The sequence below is a fragment of the Mus musculus genome, chromosome X, assembly GCF_000001635.26.
Source record: "Mus musculus strain C57BL/6J chromosome X, GRCm38.p6 C57BL/6J".
In the NCBI taxonomy this organism is placed as follows: domain Eukaryota; kingdom Metazoa; phylum Chordata; class Mammalia; order Rodentia; family Muridae; genus Mus; species Mus musculus.
In genome coordinates, this window is record NC_000086.7 from 123,783,478 (window position 1) to 123,804,971 (window position 21,494).

The 21,494-nt window shown below is 35.7% G+C and overlaps 1 protein-coding gene across 3 annotated transcripts in view; it reads left to right on the forward strand.

Annotated features, from left to right (window-relative positions):
• Positions 1-4,734: 4,734 nt before the first annotated feature.
• Positions 4,735-21,494, forward strand: part of Cldn34c3 (claudin 34C3) — a 34,938-nt gene continuing 18,178 nt past the window's right edge. For 2 of the 3 annotated variants that reach the window (XM_011247721.1, XM_006528431.2), the window contains exons 1-2: positions 4,735-4,830; positions 10,188-10,228. In XM_011247721.1, the coding sequence (XP_011246023.1) occupies positions 4,828-4,830; positions 10,188-10,228 (44 nt within the window). In that variant the 5' untranslated portion in view covers positions 4,735-4,827. The remainder of the gene's footprint in view (positions 4,831-10,187; positions 10,229-21,494) is intronic. The other variant, XM_006528432.2, reaches the window with a different exon arrangement.

Genomic DNA, 21,494 nt, shown 5'->3' on the forward strand with positions numbered 1-21,494 from the left:
AAAATTTTATATTTTCTTTGGTTGTATTTTAACTATAATCTTAAGGTGTATCTCATGCTAAATCTATAGGATCAACTGTCATAATTACAAATTAAAGTTTCTTTTGCTTGTCTCTAAAATATAAACCACATTCTGCTAAATTTATATACATTCAGTCTTCTGGATAAAGGAAAAAGCTGCTCTTGACCCTTCTACTCCCAGAAAGGTTTTTCTCTTTCCTGAGTTCATGTTAAAGACTGTCCATGTGGATAACAAATTTATCTCTTTTGTAAACTTAAAGATTCTTGTACACTCCAGGAAACCCACTATGATCTATCTTGTATGGGTCAAGTGAACTCCAAATGGATACATTAGTCTATAAACCAATAGCGTAAGTTCCCACCTGTTGCCTATTCCAGAGGATGGGATTCCTCCCCTGTTCCCTAGTTTTGTGGAACCCCTTCCCCCAACAACTAAGACCATTAGCCTAAGTGTTTCAAATATATACCTTAAAAAGGTTTTTTCTCCCAAATCTACTTAACTTTATTTTCTGCTTCTTATATTTCTATTTGTTTCAGTATCTTGCCAAGTCCAGGTATTGACTCAAAATCTTCATCCAGACCAGCTTCAAAGAAGCAATGCACTGATGCTTAGTCTATACCATCACTGACTTTTGTACTGGACCTCTACCTTTCCACTCACAGATGTTCCCAAAAACCCTGTACAGCAACTAAACAGCCATCTCTCGCTGTACATGACCAGCATCCTGTCCCAATTTTCTTAGGTTTCCAGAAGAAAACCATCAGCTCAAAGTAAGCAGGAAGTAGCTAAAGAACATAATGTCTTATCTCTTTTGAACCCCTTGTTTTTTTAATTAAACAAAATTGAGGAAAGTTAGTATTTCCTATAGGTTTTGCCCAATGCCAAGCAATTATCTAGCAACAACTATGTATAAGCCTGGTCATGGATAAAATAGAAAAAAGGACTCTCCATCTTCTCTGTCTGTCTCTCTATCTGTCTCTGTCTTTGTCTGTCTCTCTGTCTTTCTGTCTCTCTGTCTCTCTCTCTGTCTCTCTCTCTCTCTCTCTTCCCCTTTTGAACCAAACCTGTTTCCTTCTTCCTTTCTCTCCCCCTTCTTCCCTCCCTCCTTTTCAACCCCTCCCACATCATTTTCCTTCTCACCAATAAACCTTGTTTATATTAGGTCTGCATAATGGCTTCATTTCTCAGAGGGAATACATTTGTATCGGCCTGCCCAGTTGCTTTTTTCTGCCACTTTACTGCTACCATTTTATAAAACACAACAATCCTGCCTTTATAAATAAGGTGTAGAACAATTGAAGAAGGCATATATCATCAAAGTCTAGCATCCTCAGTCACTCACACATATACACATTCTCTTGTATACACTCATGGAATCATGCACACAGACAGGCATGCACGTTGAAAATACACTCAGTAAAAAATAAAATAAAATGGAAGTCATTTATTATTATCAGGTGGTGATTCCACAAATATCAGGAAGTAAAAAACAATAGAGGAAAAACAGTCATTTCTGGAGGAACTAATAAGAAAAAGATACAGTTTTGGATATCTAGGACATTGCTTTAGAGAGAAGAATGATTATTGGTAAGTGAAAAATAAGACTGATTCAGCAGGGGCCTATTAAGGGCATGAAGTTTTATTGCCTTCATGGAGTTCTGTAATTGAGTGGTGAGATGTGTTATTTCTTTTAGCTAGTAGAGTCTATTAGATCTAAATGATATAGGTTAACAAATTTGCGTGTATGAAAGCCTAACAGAATCAAGAAGGAATGAGGTCAGGATGAAACACACATAGTATCTGTCTAGGATATTCAAAAGCAAATGTGTCAATATTTCTGCCAAGCTAGAGTTCTTAGGGAAACCAATATTAATAGAAAATTAAATATTGTGCTAGTAAGTTTTTTATAAGATAAAAATTGAAGTAACAATTGACAGAAATAAAAATTATTAAATTAGAACAGGTGAAAATATTATGCTTGATATATAGAAGTGTATACTTATTCACCACAAATCTGAAGTACATTTCTTTCCTGAAAATAAAAGTATAACTGGAAAGGAGATTGTTAATGCATAGGATAAAATAGTTAATCTCTATTTTCAATTTGAGATCTATAGTCAGCTAGAAGATAAATCTCTAATCATAGGTGTAAGGAATTGTATTCATTATGTTAATTGAGGTATGAAAAAATGTTCATAATACATGGCAGCATTTACTGGAATAAAATTCTAAACTGTATAAAAAGGACAAAGTGAACTGTTCATAAATATTTATTTCTGTCTGCTGCATTGACAGCAGGGTCAATATAACAAGCTAATTGTAGCTCTTTCTAGCTGGTATCCCCTATCAAGATGAACTACACCCCCTGCAACTCTGAGTGAAATAAGCTTTATCATTTTTTTTCAGATTAATCTATTATAAAATAGGAAAAGAAGCAAGAATATATATTTGGTTTCTATAAATAAGGTTGTTACTGTGGCAAAACTGACCTTGTGGTGGCTCTACAATATTTGGAAATGGTTTACTAGAGGAGTGTAGAAAAGTTTGGGATTTCTGCCTATAGAACATACCAAAAGATCTAAGCAGAGCTTAGTGGTCAGATCAGGTAGAACTTGGACAATAATGAGTGCTAAGAGAAATGTAGACAATTGAATCCTGGTGTCTATTGCCATGATAAAATGCTACGACCAAAATCAACTTGGAGAAGAATAGTTTATTTCATCTTACAACTCTCAAATAAAAGTTGATAAACTGAATGGAGACAAAAGAGAAACTTAAAGCCAGAACCTTGAATAGGGAACTGAAGGAGAAGACACATAGAAGATTTCTACTTACTACCTTTCATTTCAAGACTAGCTTCTCATTGCTTTCTCTGTTTTCTAGGACCAGGTTTCAGGAGTAGCACTGCCTTTAGCAGGACTGACCCTTACACATCAATCATTAGTAAAGAAAACACCAGTATAGACTCATCTACATCAATCTGATCAAGTTATTTTCTCAGTTGAGGTTCCTCTCCCAAATAACTCTAACTTCTGTCAAATTGAAAACAATTAGGTAGAACACTTTTCTCATGAGGTTTCAGAAGATTACAAGCACTATAATATAAGGGTGATTAGCGACCATCTGGTATTTTGAACAAGAATCTGGTTTTAATGTGCTTATTTCCTGAAAACTTGAATAAAGTATAGTGTAAGGAAACAAGATAATTTATTTGGCAGAGGACATTTTAAGATGAGAAAATATTGAAGGTTGTACTGAGAAATCATATTTAATTGTTATAGAGATCAGCAAAACTAAAGAGAAACTCTCAACATTGCACTGTGCCAGCATGTATGATGTCCTGATAGAAAAATTCCTCCCATCAGAAGCCCATCTTATAGTGAATCAAATATATTTGAAGAAAGTAAGGATAAACTTAAAGGGTTTCCTGTTTCTCAAAACTAATTGCATAGTGAAGTTTCTTCAATACCATTGTCACACAGAAGCTGTCATACTCATTTTGCGAGAGGGACAACATAGATCTCAAGCTAGAAAATAAACTTGGCAGCATCTTTCACAGGTACAAGTGTTTCAGTCTTAGTCTTATAAGAATCATGATTTAGGGTAATATATAGTCTTATTTCTTTGTTTTGTTTTAAATGAGAATGTCCCCTTATAGCCTCAGATTGTGGAACACTTGGACCCAAGTTGTTGACACTGCTGGGAATGTTTCAGCAGTATATCTGGAGGAAGTAAGTCACTGGAAGCAAAGTTTGAGAGCTTAATATCTCATAAAATAGTCAGTTCATTTTCTTTTTACTTTATTTATACTTGCACTTGAGGATATGGTCTCTCAGCTGTCTGCTTCTACTAATATGCTCATGGCCATTTTCTTACTGTAATGATTGGTAATCCCACTGAAAGAGTATAAGGCCATCAACACAAACATGTTTCTTTTCAAATTAAGCAAACTTTATTTTCTTTTAAACATGGCTATCTCCCTAAAGTGAGATTTGAAAGAACAGTCCTGAAAATAGGTATATAGGTCATTATAATCCCCAAATTAAAAGGGTAGAGGTTTTCCAAGAATTGGAGGATTAGATTAGCAATCAATAATTGGAATCTCACTATGAATAAGACAAAATATCAGCATATAGATTTGGAAAAGGTCTTCATCAAACCTTCATCTAACAGAGGGCTGATAGCTAAAATACATAAAAATCTCAAGAAATTAAATAACAACAAAAAAGTAACAATTTAAAGAGAGGTACAGAGTTAAACAGAATTCTCAACATAGGAATCTCTAATGACTGAGAGGTTCTTCAAGAAATGTTCAACATCCTGAGTCATCATAAAAATGCAAATTACAATGACTCTGGATTTCTTTCACTTGTCAAAGTGGCTAAAATCAATAACAGAAGTGGCATCTCATGATGGCAAAGATGTAGACCATAGGAATATTTCTCTATTGCTTGAGGAAATGCAAACTTGTACAACCACTTTGCAAATCAATGGGAATAATTCTACTTCAAAGCTCCTGGTTATATACTCAAAGGATACTCCATCCTACCACACAGCACTTGATCATATATGTTCATGGCAGCTCTATTCATAATAGACAAAAACTGGAAACAACCTAGATGTCCCTTTACAAAAATAGAGTTAAAGCTAAGGATAAAGAAATAAAGATAAAAGAGATGTATTATATTTACAGAATGGAATACTACTCAGCTACTAAAAACAAGGACATCTTGAAATTTGCAGTCAGATGCATGGAACGAGAAAAGGTCATCCTGAGTGATGTAAACCAGATCCAGAAATACAAACATGGTATGTACTCACTTATAATTATTTATTTAATTATTAGCCATAAAGTACAGTATAACCATGCTACAATCCACAATTCCAAAGAAGCTACTTAAAAAAAGAAGTATCTAAGGATGCGTGTTTGAATATCACTGAGAATGGGAAATAAAATAGACATTTGGGATGGATGGGGAAAGAGAACTGGGAGGAACTAGGGGTTGGGAGTATAACAGGAGGGATCAAGTATGGGGAGGTCAGAAGGAGAGAGAACTGGAAGATAGGACTCAGAGATTGGTGGGTAGGCTATCTCTGGGATGAACTAGAAAACTACCAAAAGAAAAACTCCTAGGAAATTATGAAGGTGAACCTAAGATTCCTAGCAAACAGGGGATAAAATATCTAAAATGACTACCTCCTATAATCAGGCCAGAGTTCCAATGAAGGAATAGGGATAACAACACAAAGAAAAATTTTGACTAACAATTTTTCCTGCCTAGAGGATGTACAGAAATAAACATGGAGGAAGGACAGTAAGCACATATAATGTACTTCTTATTTTAATAAGGGTTTAAGGTCCCCTCTAGCCCACCACCCACTAAAGGTAGTAGGAAATGATGGTTATTAGGATATTATTCTATAAAATACTTTTGATAATAGTATTTTATATAGTGAACTATATAATATAGAAAATTTTACTGGTTAGGGGGTATTTCTGTGAAAAACATTACCATGTTTTTGTTTTGTTTTGTGTGTTTTTTTTTTAATTTTTGTTTGTTTTTTGTAGAAATGGAATATTTGGAACTTTGGACTAGAAAAGTAGTTGAATGATGCAAGCAGAGCATAAAAGTCTTTTCTAGGAGGAGACTGGAAGGCAGTAAATTCTGATAACAAATCAAATTATAGAGAAAAAAAAACAGACTTAAACAACTGGGCTCCTGGTCATTCTTGTGATATTTTGCCAAAGTATTTGAGGTTTCCTCCTTTTATCCTAAGAATATTCCAACTGCTAAGTAAAAAAAGAACTGAACTGATTTCTTCGGCAAAAAGAAAGTTTCAAGAAAACATACTTCTGATTCTGTGGCATGGTTGTGACTTATGATGCTTATGTATATTTAGAATAAAAACGAGTGAGTGGTGAAGAAAGACATAAAAATTTACAGTTTAAAGAGAAATAAACAGTGAGAAGCTTAATGTTGTAGCCCAGAAAATGTTAGGAAAGTGGTTTTAATTGTTAAGGAGATTAACACCAGTAAGAAGAGGGTTTTGTTTTGTACTGGAACAATGGGAAAAGGAAAGAAAAGACCACACTAAACTAAGCTTCCAACTTTTGAAAGAGATCAGAAGATTTGTGTTCCTAGAAAGGAACTGAATAAAAGAAAGAAAGAAAGAAAGAAAGAAAGAAAGAAAGAAAGAAAGAAAGAAAGAAAGAAAGAAAAAAAAAGCATGTCATTGGCACTCAATGGGGTCACATTGTATTCAAAAGCTTCTATACTTAAATCCATGAGTACAGGAATCAAGGGGTCATGGGTTCTTCCTCCATCATTACAGTAGCATTAAAACCAAGCATTTTTAATCCCTCAAGCAAGAAAAACACCAGTAACCCAAAGTTTGAGCCAAATTTGAAGTGAGTTTTATTAAATACTAGCCAGGAAAATCTTCAATGGCCAGGTTCAAAGCTGGGGTTCCAAAAAAAAAAAAAAAAAAAAAAAAAAAAAAAAAAAAAAAAAAGTCAGTATGTGTTTATAATGAAAAAACTCCCCAAGGCTTCAAGGCTTCATGCTTCATACTTCCTGTCTTCATCCAATGGAGAGACAGCATACATCCTGACTCACATCCTGCCTACTTACCTCTTGTTTATGTGGGATTTAGCATATCTTGTGCAGTTAGGGCAACAAAACATGTTTATAGAAGTGAAAACATATTGCTTGTTATCTCCCTTGAAGGTGGCATTCCAGGAATTTGTTTCTCCTTGGACAAGTGAGGCTTACATGTTAGAAGCATTTTTGTTTTATAGATATCTTAAGCACAGAAATTAAAACTTAAAACAAAACTTTAGCCCTCACACATTTATAGCAGTGAGAGTAACTGTATGAAAGCACAAAGAAGTCTCTGAAAGTCATTAAATGAAACAATGAAAGTAACGCTAACATTACTATTAGAAACCCCAGATGGTGGAGGTGACAGATCTATAGATATCTGACAGTAGGAGATAAAATAAGTGAATGGTGTCAGCCCAAGGGAGAGGTCAAAAACCTTTGAAATTATACATAGCTCTACAGAATCCTGTGATGTCCCTGCTGATTACAGTTTTGCTTTGGCTCATCATTTATTTCCTTTCTATGACTCTATTCTGCCTTTTGGAAATAATAACCAATATCCTGGGCCATTATATGTTGGAATATATAATTTGCTTTTTGGCTTTACAGTCAGTTACAATTAACAGATTGCCTTGAATATCAGAAGAGACTTTGGATATTTGAGGTGGTTTGGTGACTTTAAATTTGGATTAAACACATTTTTATACTATGATATGATCATAAGGAACATGAAGCAGGGCACAGATTCAGCATACAGTGGAATCCAGGAACATATAACATGTTTGGAGTCACTGCAAGGTATTTCTGAAAGAGCATTTTTGTAAAGCTGTGTGATGGGGCAAGATATAGCAAAAATATTTTCACCTTGTATTATCATTTAGATTTAACTAGAATGGAAAATCCCAAAGATAATTACCCATCCCTATTCTATAAATCAAAGGTCAGGATATCTTTGCTAACTTATCTTTTGCCAAACAACCTGATTATATGGACCCCCTTCTACCTGTTTGTATGGACCCCCTTCCACCTAATTGCTTGTCTTAGCTTATATTAAAACTGCTTGCTTTTATAAAACCCTGTGTGACTGCTGAGAGTGATACCAGACCATGATTTCTGCATTTAAAAACCTTGTGTTCTAGACACTGAGGGCCATACTTAGATCCTCAGGTGCCTGCTGTAATTGCAGCTAGCTGGAATGAAGTCTTCAAATGGCTATAAATTGTATCTGAGTGGTCATTTCTAATGGGCTACCAATATATTTTAGAGGTCCCAACTGAAATCCTAGAGAATGGGCCTAACACATAGAGGCCTTGGGAGACCTGAGAGTTATCAAGAGTTGATAACTACCAGAATTTCTCTTTAGAGGCTAAGCTCTAGGGTTCAAAGTCTTAACCAAAATATCTCTGCTCTATATTCTTCAAGACAAACACCTAAGCTACAACCAAGATTAAGAAAACAATTTCTAACAACTGTATTTCAGGTACCCTGCAAATACCTACTCCCACATCAACCTGTGAGTAGTTGAATATTGCTAGCTATGAATAACAGGATTTGTCAAGACAGTCAAGCATCTTTATGCCAATATTTGTGATGTGTGGCCTTTAGAATGAAGTGAGACTGAGGAGAAGAACTTTAGCACCTTTAAAAATTCCTAGGTTTCTGTCCTGGTCCTGGTTCTTACAGATATTACTAAGCCACTTGTATAAATATAAGGCCAGAAATCATTGCCTAAAATTTCCTCATACAATCTCTGGGACATGGGAAAAGACAGACATCAAGTATGTTCAGAGACTTGACCTAGTCACAACCAGATTGCTAACATATATAAGGTCATGACTGTCTCTAGTAAAAGAAGCTTAGGAATTAATATTAGGGCATGAAGTGTTCCTGACAGCCTCATAGTCTGTTGCTACTCTATTGAGCAGATGGCCCAACACATGGATGTCTAACACTCATGTGACTCAGTACCAAGGCCTGATTCTTGATAAACTTTAGATTTGTTTCCACAAGATCTCAGCCATAAATCCTGCCAGTCCCCTGACAGACAATGACTTTATTGGTCCCATGAATAGTTATATTGTGGTGACTGATCTGATAGCAGGCCTGATCTTACTGACTTGCCACTCACAATACCAGATGAATTATTACTCACACATGGGAGTAGTTTTACCCAAGATGATATCAAGTATATTTCAGCAACAGGACTGGCCCAAGATAAGTCAATCTGAGCACAATCTTTAAGCAGGGGAACCTCAGCTCACTGAATTGAACCTTTATCTTTGACCAAAGTATTCCACTTTGCAGAGAAATTTTAATCATGGAGCTCGGCTGCTCTGATAAGGGATCACTTCCATAGATCTTCTAGGTCTGTATGATCCTGCCAGAATGAAAATATCCACTAGACTATATATAGTATGATCTGGTTGGAATACAGACACACCCTTAGTACAAATCTTTAATTTCTAACAGTGAAGGTAAGATTAATTTATAGAATAAAGTAGCCATGTTTTAAAGTGACATCCAATTGAGAGGCAGTTAAATAAATCAGAGAAAGGTTTGATAGAATAAGTCAGAGATGGAATATTCCCAACTCTCAGAACAAAACACTAAAATGAGTCTACTTAAAAGCAGAGAGAGTATTGGTGTGTGTGTCATATGTGGTATGTCATGTTTGGAGTTTGGTTTGGTGTTTGGTGTGAGCTGCATAGTATATGTGTACGACAGTTTTACTGAGACAGTTTTACAGAGATACACTGCAGAGAGAACAAAATAGACACAGGTGAAGACAGAATGAGCCAGAGAATAAAAAGTAACTTGAAGATTAGAATATATTGCTAATGTTAGCATGAGGTCATGCAGAACAATCCAGTCAAAAGGTGAGAGAAGCTCTATTGAATCATTCAGCTTCAAATATTAGATTGTAAGGAAGCTAGAAGCTTCTAGGCATAGGCCTAGGCCTAGAGATAGTTGGAACAGAAAAGGAAATGTTCTTATATCAGCCCAAGTCATATATTAGCTTACCTTGGTTGCAACTCTCATATCATTACTTCACCTGAAGAAATAAAAGTGTATTGATGCACTGGAGAATAGACAAAACCATTACCATATATGTAGATACCCAAATGCTTTCATTTCACCATGGCCCATGTCCACAGAGTTTTAGGCAGGGAAAGAAGATTGTTAACCTCAGCAGGAAAAATAATCAAAAATAGAGAAGAAAACCATAGCAACTATTAGAAGTTCTCAGATTAACCAAGAAAGACATCATATCATCCCAAAACCTACCCCCCCCCAAAGAGATTCTATGTAAAATGGTCTATGTTATCCTCTAGGTATATACCCATAAAAGAGATGGGAAAGAACCTATAATAGCCAAGAGTCATTGTTAACAAAGGTTAATTTTATTCTTGATCAGGGCAGGTATAGTCACTGCAACTGCCATAGCCATTCAACTGCCTTAGCACTGATTATTGATAATGATCCTAGTCTCTAGAATCTGAATTGAAGGAACTTTTTAAAAGTTGAATATATTTTTAATACCTTTTTTGGTATTGTTTTGCCCAGTTTATCAGCAAGAGAGCTGCAAGAAATAGGACCCTTGCTGGGTGAGTATGTAGGGTCTGTAACTTTCCATGGAGTCCTATTACCATCTATGAACAGCAAATGAGGTGGTATTCCAGTACTTCGTCCCAGTCGAGTTTCCAGCAGGTTTCCTGGAAGTTCGGTACACCATTGCTCTAAGGAAGGGTGAGGGAAAACTTACACATGCTGTCTGACAGTCCCCTTGAGTACAGACATTGCCAACTGCTTTAAAGAAGGAAAGAAAGGAAGCCATGAGATATAAGTGAAAGAAAGTGGAATAGAGAAAGAAAGGGAAAAAGAACAGTTAAGTGGAAAAATGTAATGAGTGGAAGAACAAAAGAAGATGGAGAAAATGTAAAAAAAGAATTGTTGATATGGAGTGAAAAAGAAAAGAATATAAATGTGAGAGAGAAAAGAAAGGGAAGAAGGAAGGAAGGAAAGAAGGGAGGGAGGGAGGGAGGAAGGAAGGTGACGAGTATCAAATGATTGGTATCAGTCTATTTTTACCAGGTCCTCATAACTATAATCATTAGCTGCTCCATTAATTTTTATTCTGATCTTGTTAACTGTGGCATTGTGTATCCTCACCTTCATGACTAACTATTCACTCCTTGAACAAGATGAGTCAGTAATTTGACTTATACCCATAGAAGGGGTGGGGGAATGTGACAAGGTCAAACAAAACTAAAGGTCAACATATCCTAGATAACTTATCTTATGTTAAACTGCCTGTTTGTGGGAATCCCCTCTAGTTAGCCACTTAGCTTCTGTTAAAGCTGATTCCTTTAAATTCCATGCTTTTGTAATTACATCTGTCTGCTGAGAGAGATGCCTGGACATGGTTTCTGCTTTTAAAATCCCCATTTTCTGGACACTTGGCTCCATACTTCCTTTAATCTGATCATTTCTTGTGTGTCAAATTCCTCCATTTGTTTTGTTTATTTAGTTTGGTTTCTTAAATTTATTTATATATTTATTTGTATTCTAGCCTTTGCCACCCTCCATGCCCCCCTCCCAACATACCTCACCTCTGTCGCAAAGAGGATGTTCCTTCAACACAAGGATTCCCCACTACCAGGGACCTCAGTCTCCAGAGGATTCTCTGGGCTAATTTTCACCCACAGAGGACAGAACAGGGAGTCCTCTGCTATATATGTTCTAGAATCCTCTGGCCAGCTCCTGTATACTGCCTAGTTAGTGACACACTGTCTGGGAGCTCCCAGGGGTCTTAGCAAGTTGAGCCTTTTGGTCTTTCTATGCTTCTTCCATCCTTCTCCTAATTCAAACACAGAGGTCCCAACTTCAGTCCAAGGATTCAGTGTAAGTATATGCATCTGTCTCAGTCAACTGGTGGTCTAGACTCTCAGAGGACAGCCTTGATCAGCCCCTAAGCACATCATAGCATCAGTAATATTTTCAGGCCTTGGTATCTCCCCATGAGGTGGATCCCCAGTTGGGCCTGTCACTGGAGCTCACTTCCAACAGTCTCCTCTCCGTTTTTTTTTTTCCATTTTTATTAGATAGTTTTTTTTTTAATTTACATTCCAAATGCTATCCCTTTTCCAGGTATCTCCTCCAAAAATTCCTTATCCCTCTGTCCTGCCCCTGCTCAACAACCATCCACTCCTGCTAACGGGCCCTGACATTCACCTACACTGGAAAAAAGAGCCTTCACAGGACCAAGGACTTCTTCTTCCATTGATGACCAACTAGGCCATCCTCTGCTACATATGCACCTGGAGCCATGAGTCCCACTTTTGTACCCTTTGTTTGGTGGTCCCTGGGAGCTATGGGTATACTGATCAGTTCATATTATTGTTTCTCCTATGGGTCTGGAAATTCCTTTAGCTCCTTGGGTACTTTCTCTATATCCCTCATTGAGGACCCTGTTCTCAGACCAATGAATGGCTGTGAGCATCCACTTCTGTATTCGTGAGACACTAGAAGATCCTCTCAGTAGACAGCTATATCAAGTACCTGTCAGCAAGCACTTGTTGGGATCCACACTAGTGTCCAAGTTTAGTGATTGTATATGGGATGTATCCCCAGGTGGGGAAGTCTATGGATGGTGACTCCTTCAGTCTCTGCTCTACACTTTGTCTCTGTAATTCCTTCCATGGGTATTTTGTTCCCCATTCTAGGAAGACTTGAATTATCCTCACTTTGGTCTTTAATTTTTTCCCAACCAAAATAAGAAACCCAGGACCAGATGGGTTTAGTGCAGAGTTATATCAGTCCTTCAAAGGAGACCAAATATCAATACTCTTCAAACTATACCACAAAATAGAAACAGAAGGTACTCTACCCAATTTGTTCTATGAAGCCACAATTATTCTGATGCCTATACCAAACATAGACCTACAAAGAAAATTTCAGACCAGTTTCCCTTATGAATATCAATAGAAAATTCTCAATAACATTCTCCCAAATGAAATGCAAGAACACATCAAAATGATCATCCATCATGATCAAGTAGGCTTCATCCCAGGAAAATCCATTAATGTATCCCACAATATATATAAATTTAAAAAAAATGTGAGCATCTCATTAGATATTGAGAAAGCATTTGACATAATCTAACACCCTTCAAGAGAAAAGTCTTGGAAAGATCAGCAATTCAAGGCACATACCTAAACATAATAAAAGGAATATATAGCAAACCAGCACTCAGCATCAAAATCAATGGAGAGAAACTTGAAGCAATTCCACTAAAATCAGACAACAAAAGGAGATCAAGTGGATACAAATTGGAAAGGAAGAAGTCAAAATATCACTACTTGCAGATGATATGATGCTATACTTAAGTGATGCCAAAAACTTTACCAGACAAGTCCTAAGCCTGATAAACAACTTCAGCAAAGTATGTGGATATGAAATGAACTCAAACAAATCAGTGGCCTTCCTCTACACAAAGGATAAACAGGCTGAGAAAGAAATTAGGGAAACAACACCTTTCACAATAGTCCCAAAAAATATAAAATACCTTGGAGTGACTCTAACTATGCAAGTGAAAAATTTTTATAATAACTTCAAGTTTCTGAAGAGATTGAAGATCTCAGAAGATGGAAAGAACTCCCATGCTCATGGATTAGCAGGATTAATATAGTAAAAATGGCTATCCTGACAAAAGCAATCTACAGATTCAATGTAATCCTCATCAAAAGTCCAACTCAATTCTTCACAGATTTAGAAAGATTAATTTTTAAATTCATATGGAATAACAGCTAACCTAGGATAGAGGAAACTATTGTCTACAATAAAAGAACTTCTTGTGGAATCACTATCCCTGACCTCAAGCTGTACTACATAACAATTGAGCTAAAAGCCACATGGTATTGTTACAAGGACAGGCAGGTAGAACAATGGATTTGAACTGAAGACCCAGAAATGAACCCACACTCCTATAGTCACTTGATGTTTGACAAAGGAGCTAAAACTATCCAATGGAAAAAAAGGACAGTCTTTTCAACAAATGGTGCTTGCTCATTTAATGATTAGCATGTAGAAGAATGAAAATTGATCCATTCTCATCACCTTGTATAAAGCTGAAGTCCAAATGGATCAAGGACCTCCACATGAAACCAGATACACTAAAACTGATAGGAGAGAAAGTGGGGAAGAGCCTCAAGTACTTGGGTACATGGGAAAATTTCCTGAAAAACAACAATGGCTTATGTTCTAAAATCAAAAATAAACAAATACAACCTTATAAAATTGTAAAGCTTCTGTAAGGCAAAGGACACTGTCAGTAGGAGATAAGGGCAACCAACAGATTGAGAAAAGATCTTTACCAATCCTAAATCTGATAAGGGCCTAATATCCCATATATAAAAAGAACTCAAGAAGTTGGACTCCAGAAAACCAAATAACACTATTAAAAATGAGGTACAGAGCTAAACAAAAATTTCTCTACTGAGGAATACCAAAAGCTGAGAAGCACCTGAAAAAGTGTTCAACATAATCATCAGGGAAATACAAATCAAAACAACCCTGAGATTCCACCTCATACCAATCAGAATGGCTAAGATCAAAAACTCAGGTGACAGCAAATGCTGGAGAGGATGTGGAGAAAGAGGAACACTCCTCCATTGCTGGTGGATTTGCAATCTGGTACAACTACTCTGCAAATCATCTGGCAGTTCCTCTGAAAATTGGACATAGTACTATTGGAGAATGCAGCAATACCACTCCTTGGCATATACCCAGAAGATGTTCCAACTTGTAATAAGGACATATGCTCCACTAGGTTCTTATCAGACTTATTTATAATATCCAGAAGTTGCAAAGGACCCAGATGTTCCTCATCACAAGAATGGATACAGAAAATGTGGTACATTTCAGAATGGAGTACTATGCAGCTATTAAAAACAATGAATATATGTAATTCTTAGGCAAATGGATGAATCTGAAGGATATCATCCTGGGTGAGGTAACACAATCACAAAAGAGCACACATGATATGCACTCACTGATAAGTGGATATTAGCCCAGAAGTTCAGAATACCCAAGATAAAATTGACATTTTCCTCTCCACTTTTTTTCTGCAGTTCTTTTAGAAAAGAATACTTCTGTGTCAAATTTTTTGACTGTGGATTGGTAACACCATCCCTCCTCTTGAGGCATTTACTTTCTAATGCAGATGTACTCTTGAATTTCTCTTTACCCCATGTTGTCCACATCATCTAAGGTCACTTCTATTGAGTCCTGGATGTCACCTATCAGGTCTCTGGTACTTTCTAGAGGGTTCTGTATGTCCCACCTTCTGTGGCTGCAAATTTCCATTCATTTGGCTGGATCTCTGGGCTTCCTTCTGTCCCCTACACCACTCATTATCTTATCCTGTTCCCCTTTTCCACTCCTTGTCTCCTCTCATGCTCAAGTCCCTCCCTTCCTATGCCTCCTATGATTATTTTCTTCCTCTTTCAAAGCAGGATTTAAGAAACTTCATTTGGCCTTTCTGTTTATTAAAGTTCTTAAATTCTGTGTGTTATATCTAATGTATTCTGTACATTTTAGCTAATATCCACTTATTAGTGCGTACCTACCATCTATGAACTTTTCTGTCAGAGTTACCTCACTCAGGACGATATTTTCTAGTTCTACCCGTTTGCCTGCAAATGTCATGAAGTCATTTTTAATAGCTGCATCGTGTTCCATTGTGTAGGTATAGCATCTTTTCTGGATCCATTCTTCACTTGTGGGGAATCTGGGTTGTTTCCTGTTTCTGGTTATTACAAACAAGACCACTATGAACATCATGGAGCACATGTCCCTCTGTTATGGTGGGACAGCTTTTGGGTGTATGCCCAAGAGTGGTAGGTGTTTTTCCAGTTTTCTGAACAATTACCAGATTGAACTGCAGAGTGGTCATGGCAGTTTGCAATTCTACCAGCAATGGAAGAGTGTTCCTCCTTCTGCACATCCTTACCAGCATCTGCTGTCACCTGTGTTTCTTATCTTAGCCATTTTGATTAGTCTAAGGTGGTATCTCAGGGTTTTTGATTTGCATTTCCCTGATGACTAATGACTTTGAACACTTCATTAAGTACTTCTCAGCCATTCAAGATTCCTCAGTTGTAAATTCTCAGTTTAGTTCTATACCCCATTTTTTGATTGGGTCATTTGGTTGTTTGGAGGTTAGCTTATTGAGTTCTTTATATATTTTGGATATTAGCCCTCTATTAGATGTCAGTAAGTGATTTTTTCCCCAGTCTGTAGATTGTCTATTTGTTCTATTGACTGTCCTTTGCTTTACAGAATCGTTTCAATTTCATGAGGTCCCATTTATAAACTCTTGTTCTTAGAGCCTGAGCCATTGGATTTCTATTCAGGAATTTTCTCCTGTGAAAATGAGTTTGGGACTCTTTCCCACTTTCCCTTCTATTTGATTCAGTGTATCTGGTTTTATGTTGAAGTACTTGATCCATGTGAACTTGAGCTTTATGCAAAGTGGCAAATATGGAACTATTTTCATTTTCAACATACCACCTGACAATTAGACCAGCATCATTTATTGAAGATTCTTTCTTTTTTCCATGTACTTTTTTGGCTTCTTTGTCAAAGATCAAGTGTTCATCATGTATGGGTTTATTTCTGAGTCTTCAATTCTACTCCATCATTCAGCATGTTTGTCACTGTACCAGTATCATGCAATTGTTATCACTATTGCCCTGTAGTACAGCTTGAGGTCAGAGATAGTGATTCACCCAGATGTTCTTTTATTTTTAAGAATGGTTTTCGCCAAGGTGGTTTTATTTTTATTTATTTATTCATTTCTAGTTTTTCCACATGAAATTGAGAGTTGTTCTTTACGTGATTTGAAAGACTGTGTTGGAATTTTGATGGGTATTACATTGAATCGGTAGATTGTTTTTGGTAGGGTAGTCAGTTTTACTCTGCTAGTTCTACCAATCCATGGTCATGTGACATCTCTCCATTTTCTGAGGTCATATTTGAGTTCTTCCTTGAGAGACTTGAAGTTATTGTCATACAGGTTTTTCACATTTTTGGTTAGAGTTAACCCAAGATATTTTATATTATTTGTGACTATTGTTATGGGTATTGTTTCTCTAATTTCGTTTTCAGCCTATTTATCATTTGTATAAAGGAAGGTTACTGATTTGTTTGAATTAATTTTATATCCAGCCACTGTGCTAAATTTGTTTTTCAGTTCGAGAAGTTCTCTGATCGAATTTTTGGGGTTGCTTGTTTATACTATCATATAATCTGCCAATAGTGATACCTTGACTTCTCCTATGCCAATTTTCCCCCTTGGTCTCATTTTGTTGTCTTACTGCTCTAGGTAGAACTCTGAGGACTATATTAAATAGATACAGGGAGGGTGTTCATCCTTGTCTTGTCCCCGATTTTAGTGGGATTGCTTCAAGTATCTCTCCATTTAATTTGATATTCGCTATTTGATTTGTGTGTATTGCTTTTATTATGTGAAGGTAAGTACCTTGAATTCCTGATCTCTCCAATACTTTAAACATGAAATGGTATTTTTGTCAAATGCTTTTTCAGCATCCAATGATCTGATCATGCGATTTTTTTTCCTTGAGTTTGTTTTTATAGTGGATTACATTAATGGAATTTTGTATATCGAACCATCCCTGCGTCTCAGGATTAAGCAGACTTGATAGTTGTGAATTATTATTTTGACATGCTCTTGGATTCAATTTTTTAGAAGTGTCTTGAGTATTTTTGCATCAGTATTCATAAACAAAACTTCTCTTTTTGTTGGGTCTTTGTGTTTTAGATATCAGAGTAACTGTGGCTTCATAAAATTAATTGGACACTGTTCCTTCTGTTTCTATTTTAAGGAATAGTTTGAGGAGTATTGGAATTAGCTCTTATTTGAATTCTGCACTAATGTCATCTGGCTCTGTGTTTCTTTCTTTATTTCTTTATTTTTTTTTTTGGTGGGGGGGAATTCATGACTTCAATTTCCTTAAGGGATATGGAATTTTCTAGTTCGTTTACCTGGTTTTGATTTAACTTATGTTTTCCTATCTGTCTAAAAAGTTATCCGTTTCATGTAGATTTTCCTATTTTAGTTTTCCTCAGTTTCTGTTGTTATGTCTCCCTTTTCATTTCTTTAAAATGGATATGTTTATAGAGAGTAATTTTAGATTTAGAGTATGTAACTTGTTTTTGAATTTACAAAAAATCACAGATAACATATTTACTTGAGTTTCAGATAATACAGCTTTGCACTATATTTAGAATTTTTAAAGATTAAGGAGACCCTTGAAATTGTATTGTATTTTGCATTTTGTGATTAATTTTAGACTTCACAGTAGGGGAATTAAATTATGATTTAATGTATTTTGTTTTTGAATCAAGTTGAAAAACATTAGAGTTATGTTGACTAACCTGCAATATTAACTTGACAACATCAAGTTAATATAATAACAAAAAGGAGATGGGCTTCAGAACTTGCATTTGTGTCCAAGCTGAGGTTAGCCTATTTCCTAATAAAATTATGAAAAAAATATAGAAAGATGAAGTGAGTTAAGCACAAGCATTCGTTTCCTTTTGCTTTCTAATTGTGACTGCTTTGTGACCAGTTTCCTTATACTCCTACAGATATGATTCCCCTGCTATGATGAACTGTATTACAGAACTCTGAGACAAAATAAACCCTTTTTCCTCCAAGTTATTTTGTCGAGGTATTTTTATCACAACAGTAGAAAACTTAACTAGAGATATAAGTATATTTCTACCAGCCATGTATGGTTGAGACAATTAAAGAATCAGAGTTATGGATTAGACCCTGTCAGAATATGAAAGTTGGTTTCATCAAATATCACAAAAAGGTAGAGTATTTCCATGCTCATACATTGATATGAGCCAGGCAAAACAGTAGACACCATCTTTTAGAGAAAATTAGAGGTACAGAAATATACAACTGAACCCAGGCAAGCAACAGTACAAATTATACAAATTAGATAGAAACCACAAAGAAGGATCAGCTCGTAAAGTGTTTGACATGCAAATAATAACTATTAGATTTCAGATTTTCAGCACCCATACACATATCTTGGTGTATTACCATCCACCTGTAATCTTTTCCTTTTTTATTAGGTATTTTCTTCATTTACATTTCCAATGTTATCCCCAAAGTCCCCCATACCCTCCCCCCCCACTCCCCTACCCACCCATTCCCACTTCTTGGCCCTGGCGTTCCCCTGTACTGAGGCATATAAAGTTTGAAAGAAAGATGGGCCTATGGACTATAATCTTAAAGCTGGGAAAGCTAAGATAGTAAGATTCTTGAGGATTCCCAGAAAGCCAGTCTATCCAAATTAGCATGTTTTAAGTTCAGTTAGATACTCTGTCTCATTTAATAATTTGGAAAATGATTGAGGAGTTTATCCCATGCGGATCTCTTGCTTCTATACATATGTAGCCATCTACACACTTAGAAGGCAAATGGTCAGAAAAAAAAATTACTTGAATATGAAGGGCAAGTTGGGATACTATTTTCTACTTATTCTAATGTGCCTTACATTACTGTTTTGATAAAACAACTGATTCATTGGTGAGATAATTTCACACTGTATTAGGTTGTATTAACCTTTATTTTTAGCACTCCTTTACATATTCATGGTGAAATAATAATTACTTAGAGTTGATAATGATGAGCCTTCAAAGATCCTGTCCATTTTCTGAAAAAAATATTATCTATCACTGACCCACAATTTATCTTATAAATTTGGAAGAAAATTAATATCTGGAAGAATAGTAAAAAGAAGAAAATAGCATGCATACTTATCTTGCATAGTTATATAAGGTCATTACCATAGGAACCACAAAGTCTTGGGGAAAATATCCCAGCCCTAATGTTAGATTATTTAAATATAAGTTGTTTTTTAGGATGTCCTTCACGGCAATAGAAAATTATAGCAGGGGGTTCTCAAATGTCCTAATGTTATGAACCTTTAATATATTTCTTTATGTATGATGATCACAAACTGTGAAATTTTTGTTGCTAATTCAAAAGTGTAGTTTTTCTAGTGTTATAAATAATAATTCAAATACCTATGTTTCACTTCATCTTAGGCGATCCTTATGAATGTGTCATTCAATACCAAAAAAGTTGCTATTCACTGATTCCCAACTGCTACCCTATAGCTTACTATTATTGCTGTTAGTTACACTGAAGAAATAAATGATTCTCCAGTGATCAAGACACACATTATTTGGCAGCAGGACATGAAAATGTCAGTCAGGGGATGAGCTAGTAGTTTCCACCTTGGTGGCTGGCTCTCATAGTACTAGTACCTATCATCAAATTCACTAAAAGGGAATTGTCATCAACCACTCTGATAGATTTTCATCTCTTAAAGCTATACAACATAAAAGGCAATATATTATGGCTGGTGAAATAATGGCATGAATTCATAGGATACAGTAAATATTTTCTAATTGAATTTAAATCTCAGTCCACTATAGTAAACTCACATCTATTACTACAAGGCAGTACAAAAGTGTGTAGTTTGATGGTTTATACAAGCAACTGGGGAATCAAGGTTTACTTGTTTGTTAAAAGGGTTTAGTATTCTATACAAGTACCTTCTACAACATTTCTACCTGTAGATCATTGTTGCTGTAGTTCTTGGTCTTGGAAGAAAACCTCAATTTTGTCCTACATGGGTGGTATCTACTATAAAGCTTTAGCACATATCAAGCTCCTGAAAATAAATGATGGTATATGTGATTTAGTGGTCACATTCTCAAGAATAAAAGTAAGAAAACTATCAAATATAAAATCAGAATTTCAATGTTCAAGGATGGGACAGAAGTGATATAAGAGCCTGGGAAAGGAATAAAGTGTTTTGTAGTCATTTACTGTTAAGTGAAACATTTGTTCCCTACTGGAGTAAGGAAGAAAGTTTGTAAGATTCAGAAAACTAATAAACAAACAATCTATAAAACCTTAGAAGGCACAGAAAGTTCCTGAAGTTTATAATATATTCAAAGATAAACACATGGTTTTACAAATAGACACCTTCCTAGAAAAAGATTTCTAAGTGGTTGAGCTGCCTGAAATTCCCTCACAGAGCTCCTTTTATGTTCCTATTAATTGTTGCCACTGATAAATGCAGAAAGTATTGATCATCTATCTCCTTTTAGATGAGCAACTCCTTATCAATGCCCCTATAAATAACCATAATATATAAGTTTCTCACTGAACTAGGCTTGGACTCAATCATGTTTATCAGTCATTACTGACATTAAAAACATATTTGTGTATATCTCCAGAAGAAAATTGCACCTTAACAAGTATAGAAATTTGGCATCCTTATGATTTTGACGATATTGTAAATTCTCTCTAAAGCCCAGGTTCTCTTGCTTTTAAAAGAGAACATGCGTCATAATTTACTTCAAAGTATTTGTTTTCTGTTTAACTTGATGTATTATTTTACTCAAAACCATATTTCATTCCTCGGAGTCTGGGACTATTTGACACAGTTTAATGCAACTACAAACAAAATTTTAACCTCATGAAATTTCTATTATTTTTGAAATAAAGGACAGTAAATACTAATTGTAAAAATGACTATATGGTAATGACTGCTGTAGAAATAAAAATAATAATAGTGAAAAGTAAAAGCAGTGGGGGATGTCTATTTTAAGTATATTTTATATAGTGATTAGAGAAATCATTTTTAGTGTGTTGACATTTGAATAAATAGTACAGGGAAATGAAATTACAAACTGTGCATATTTACGAAAGAACATTTTAGGCAGCAGGCACACCAAATGCAATAGCTCTTAGGTCTG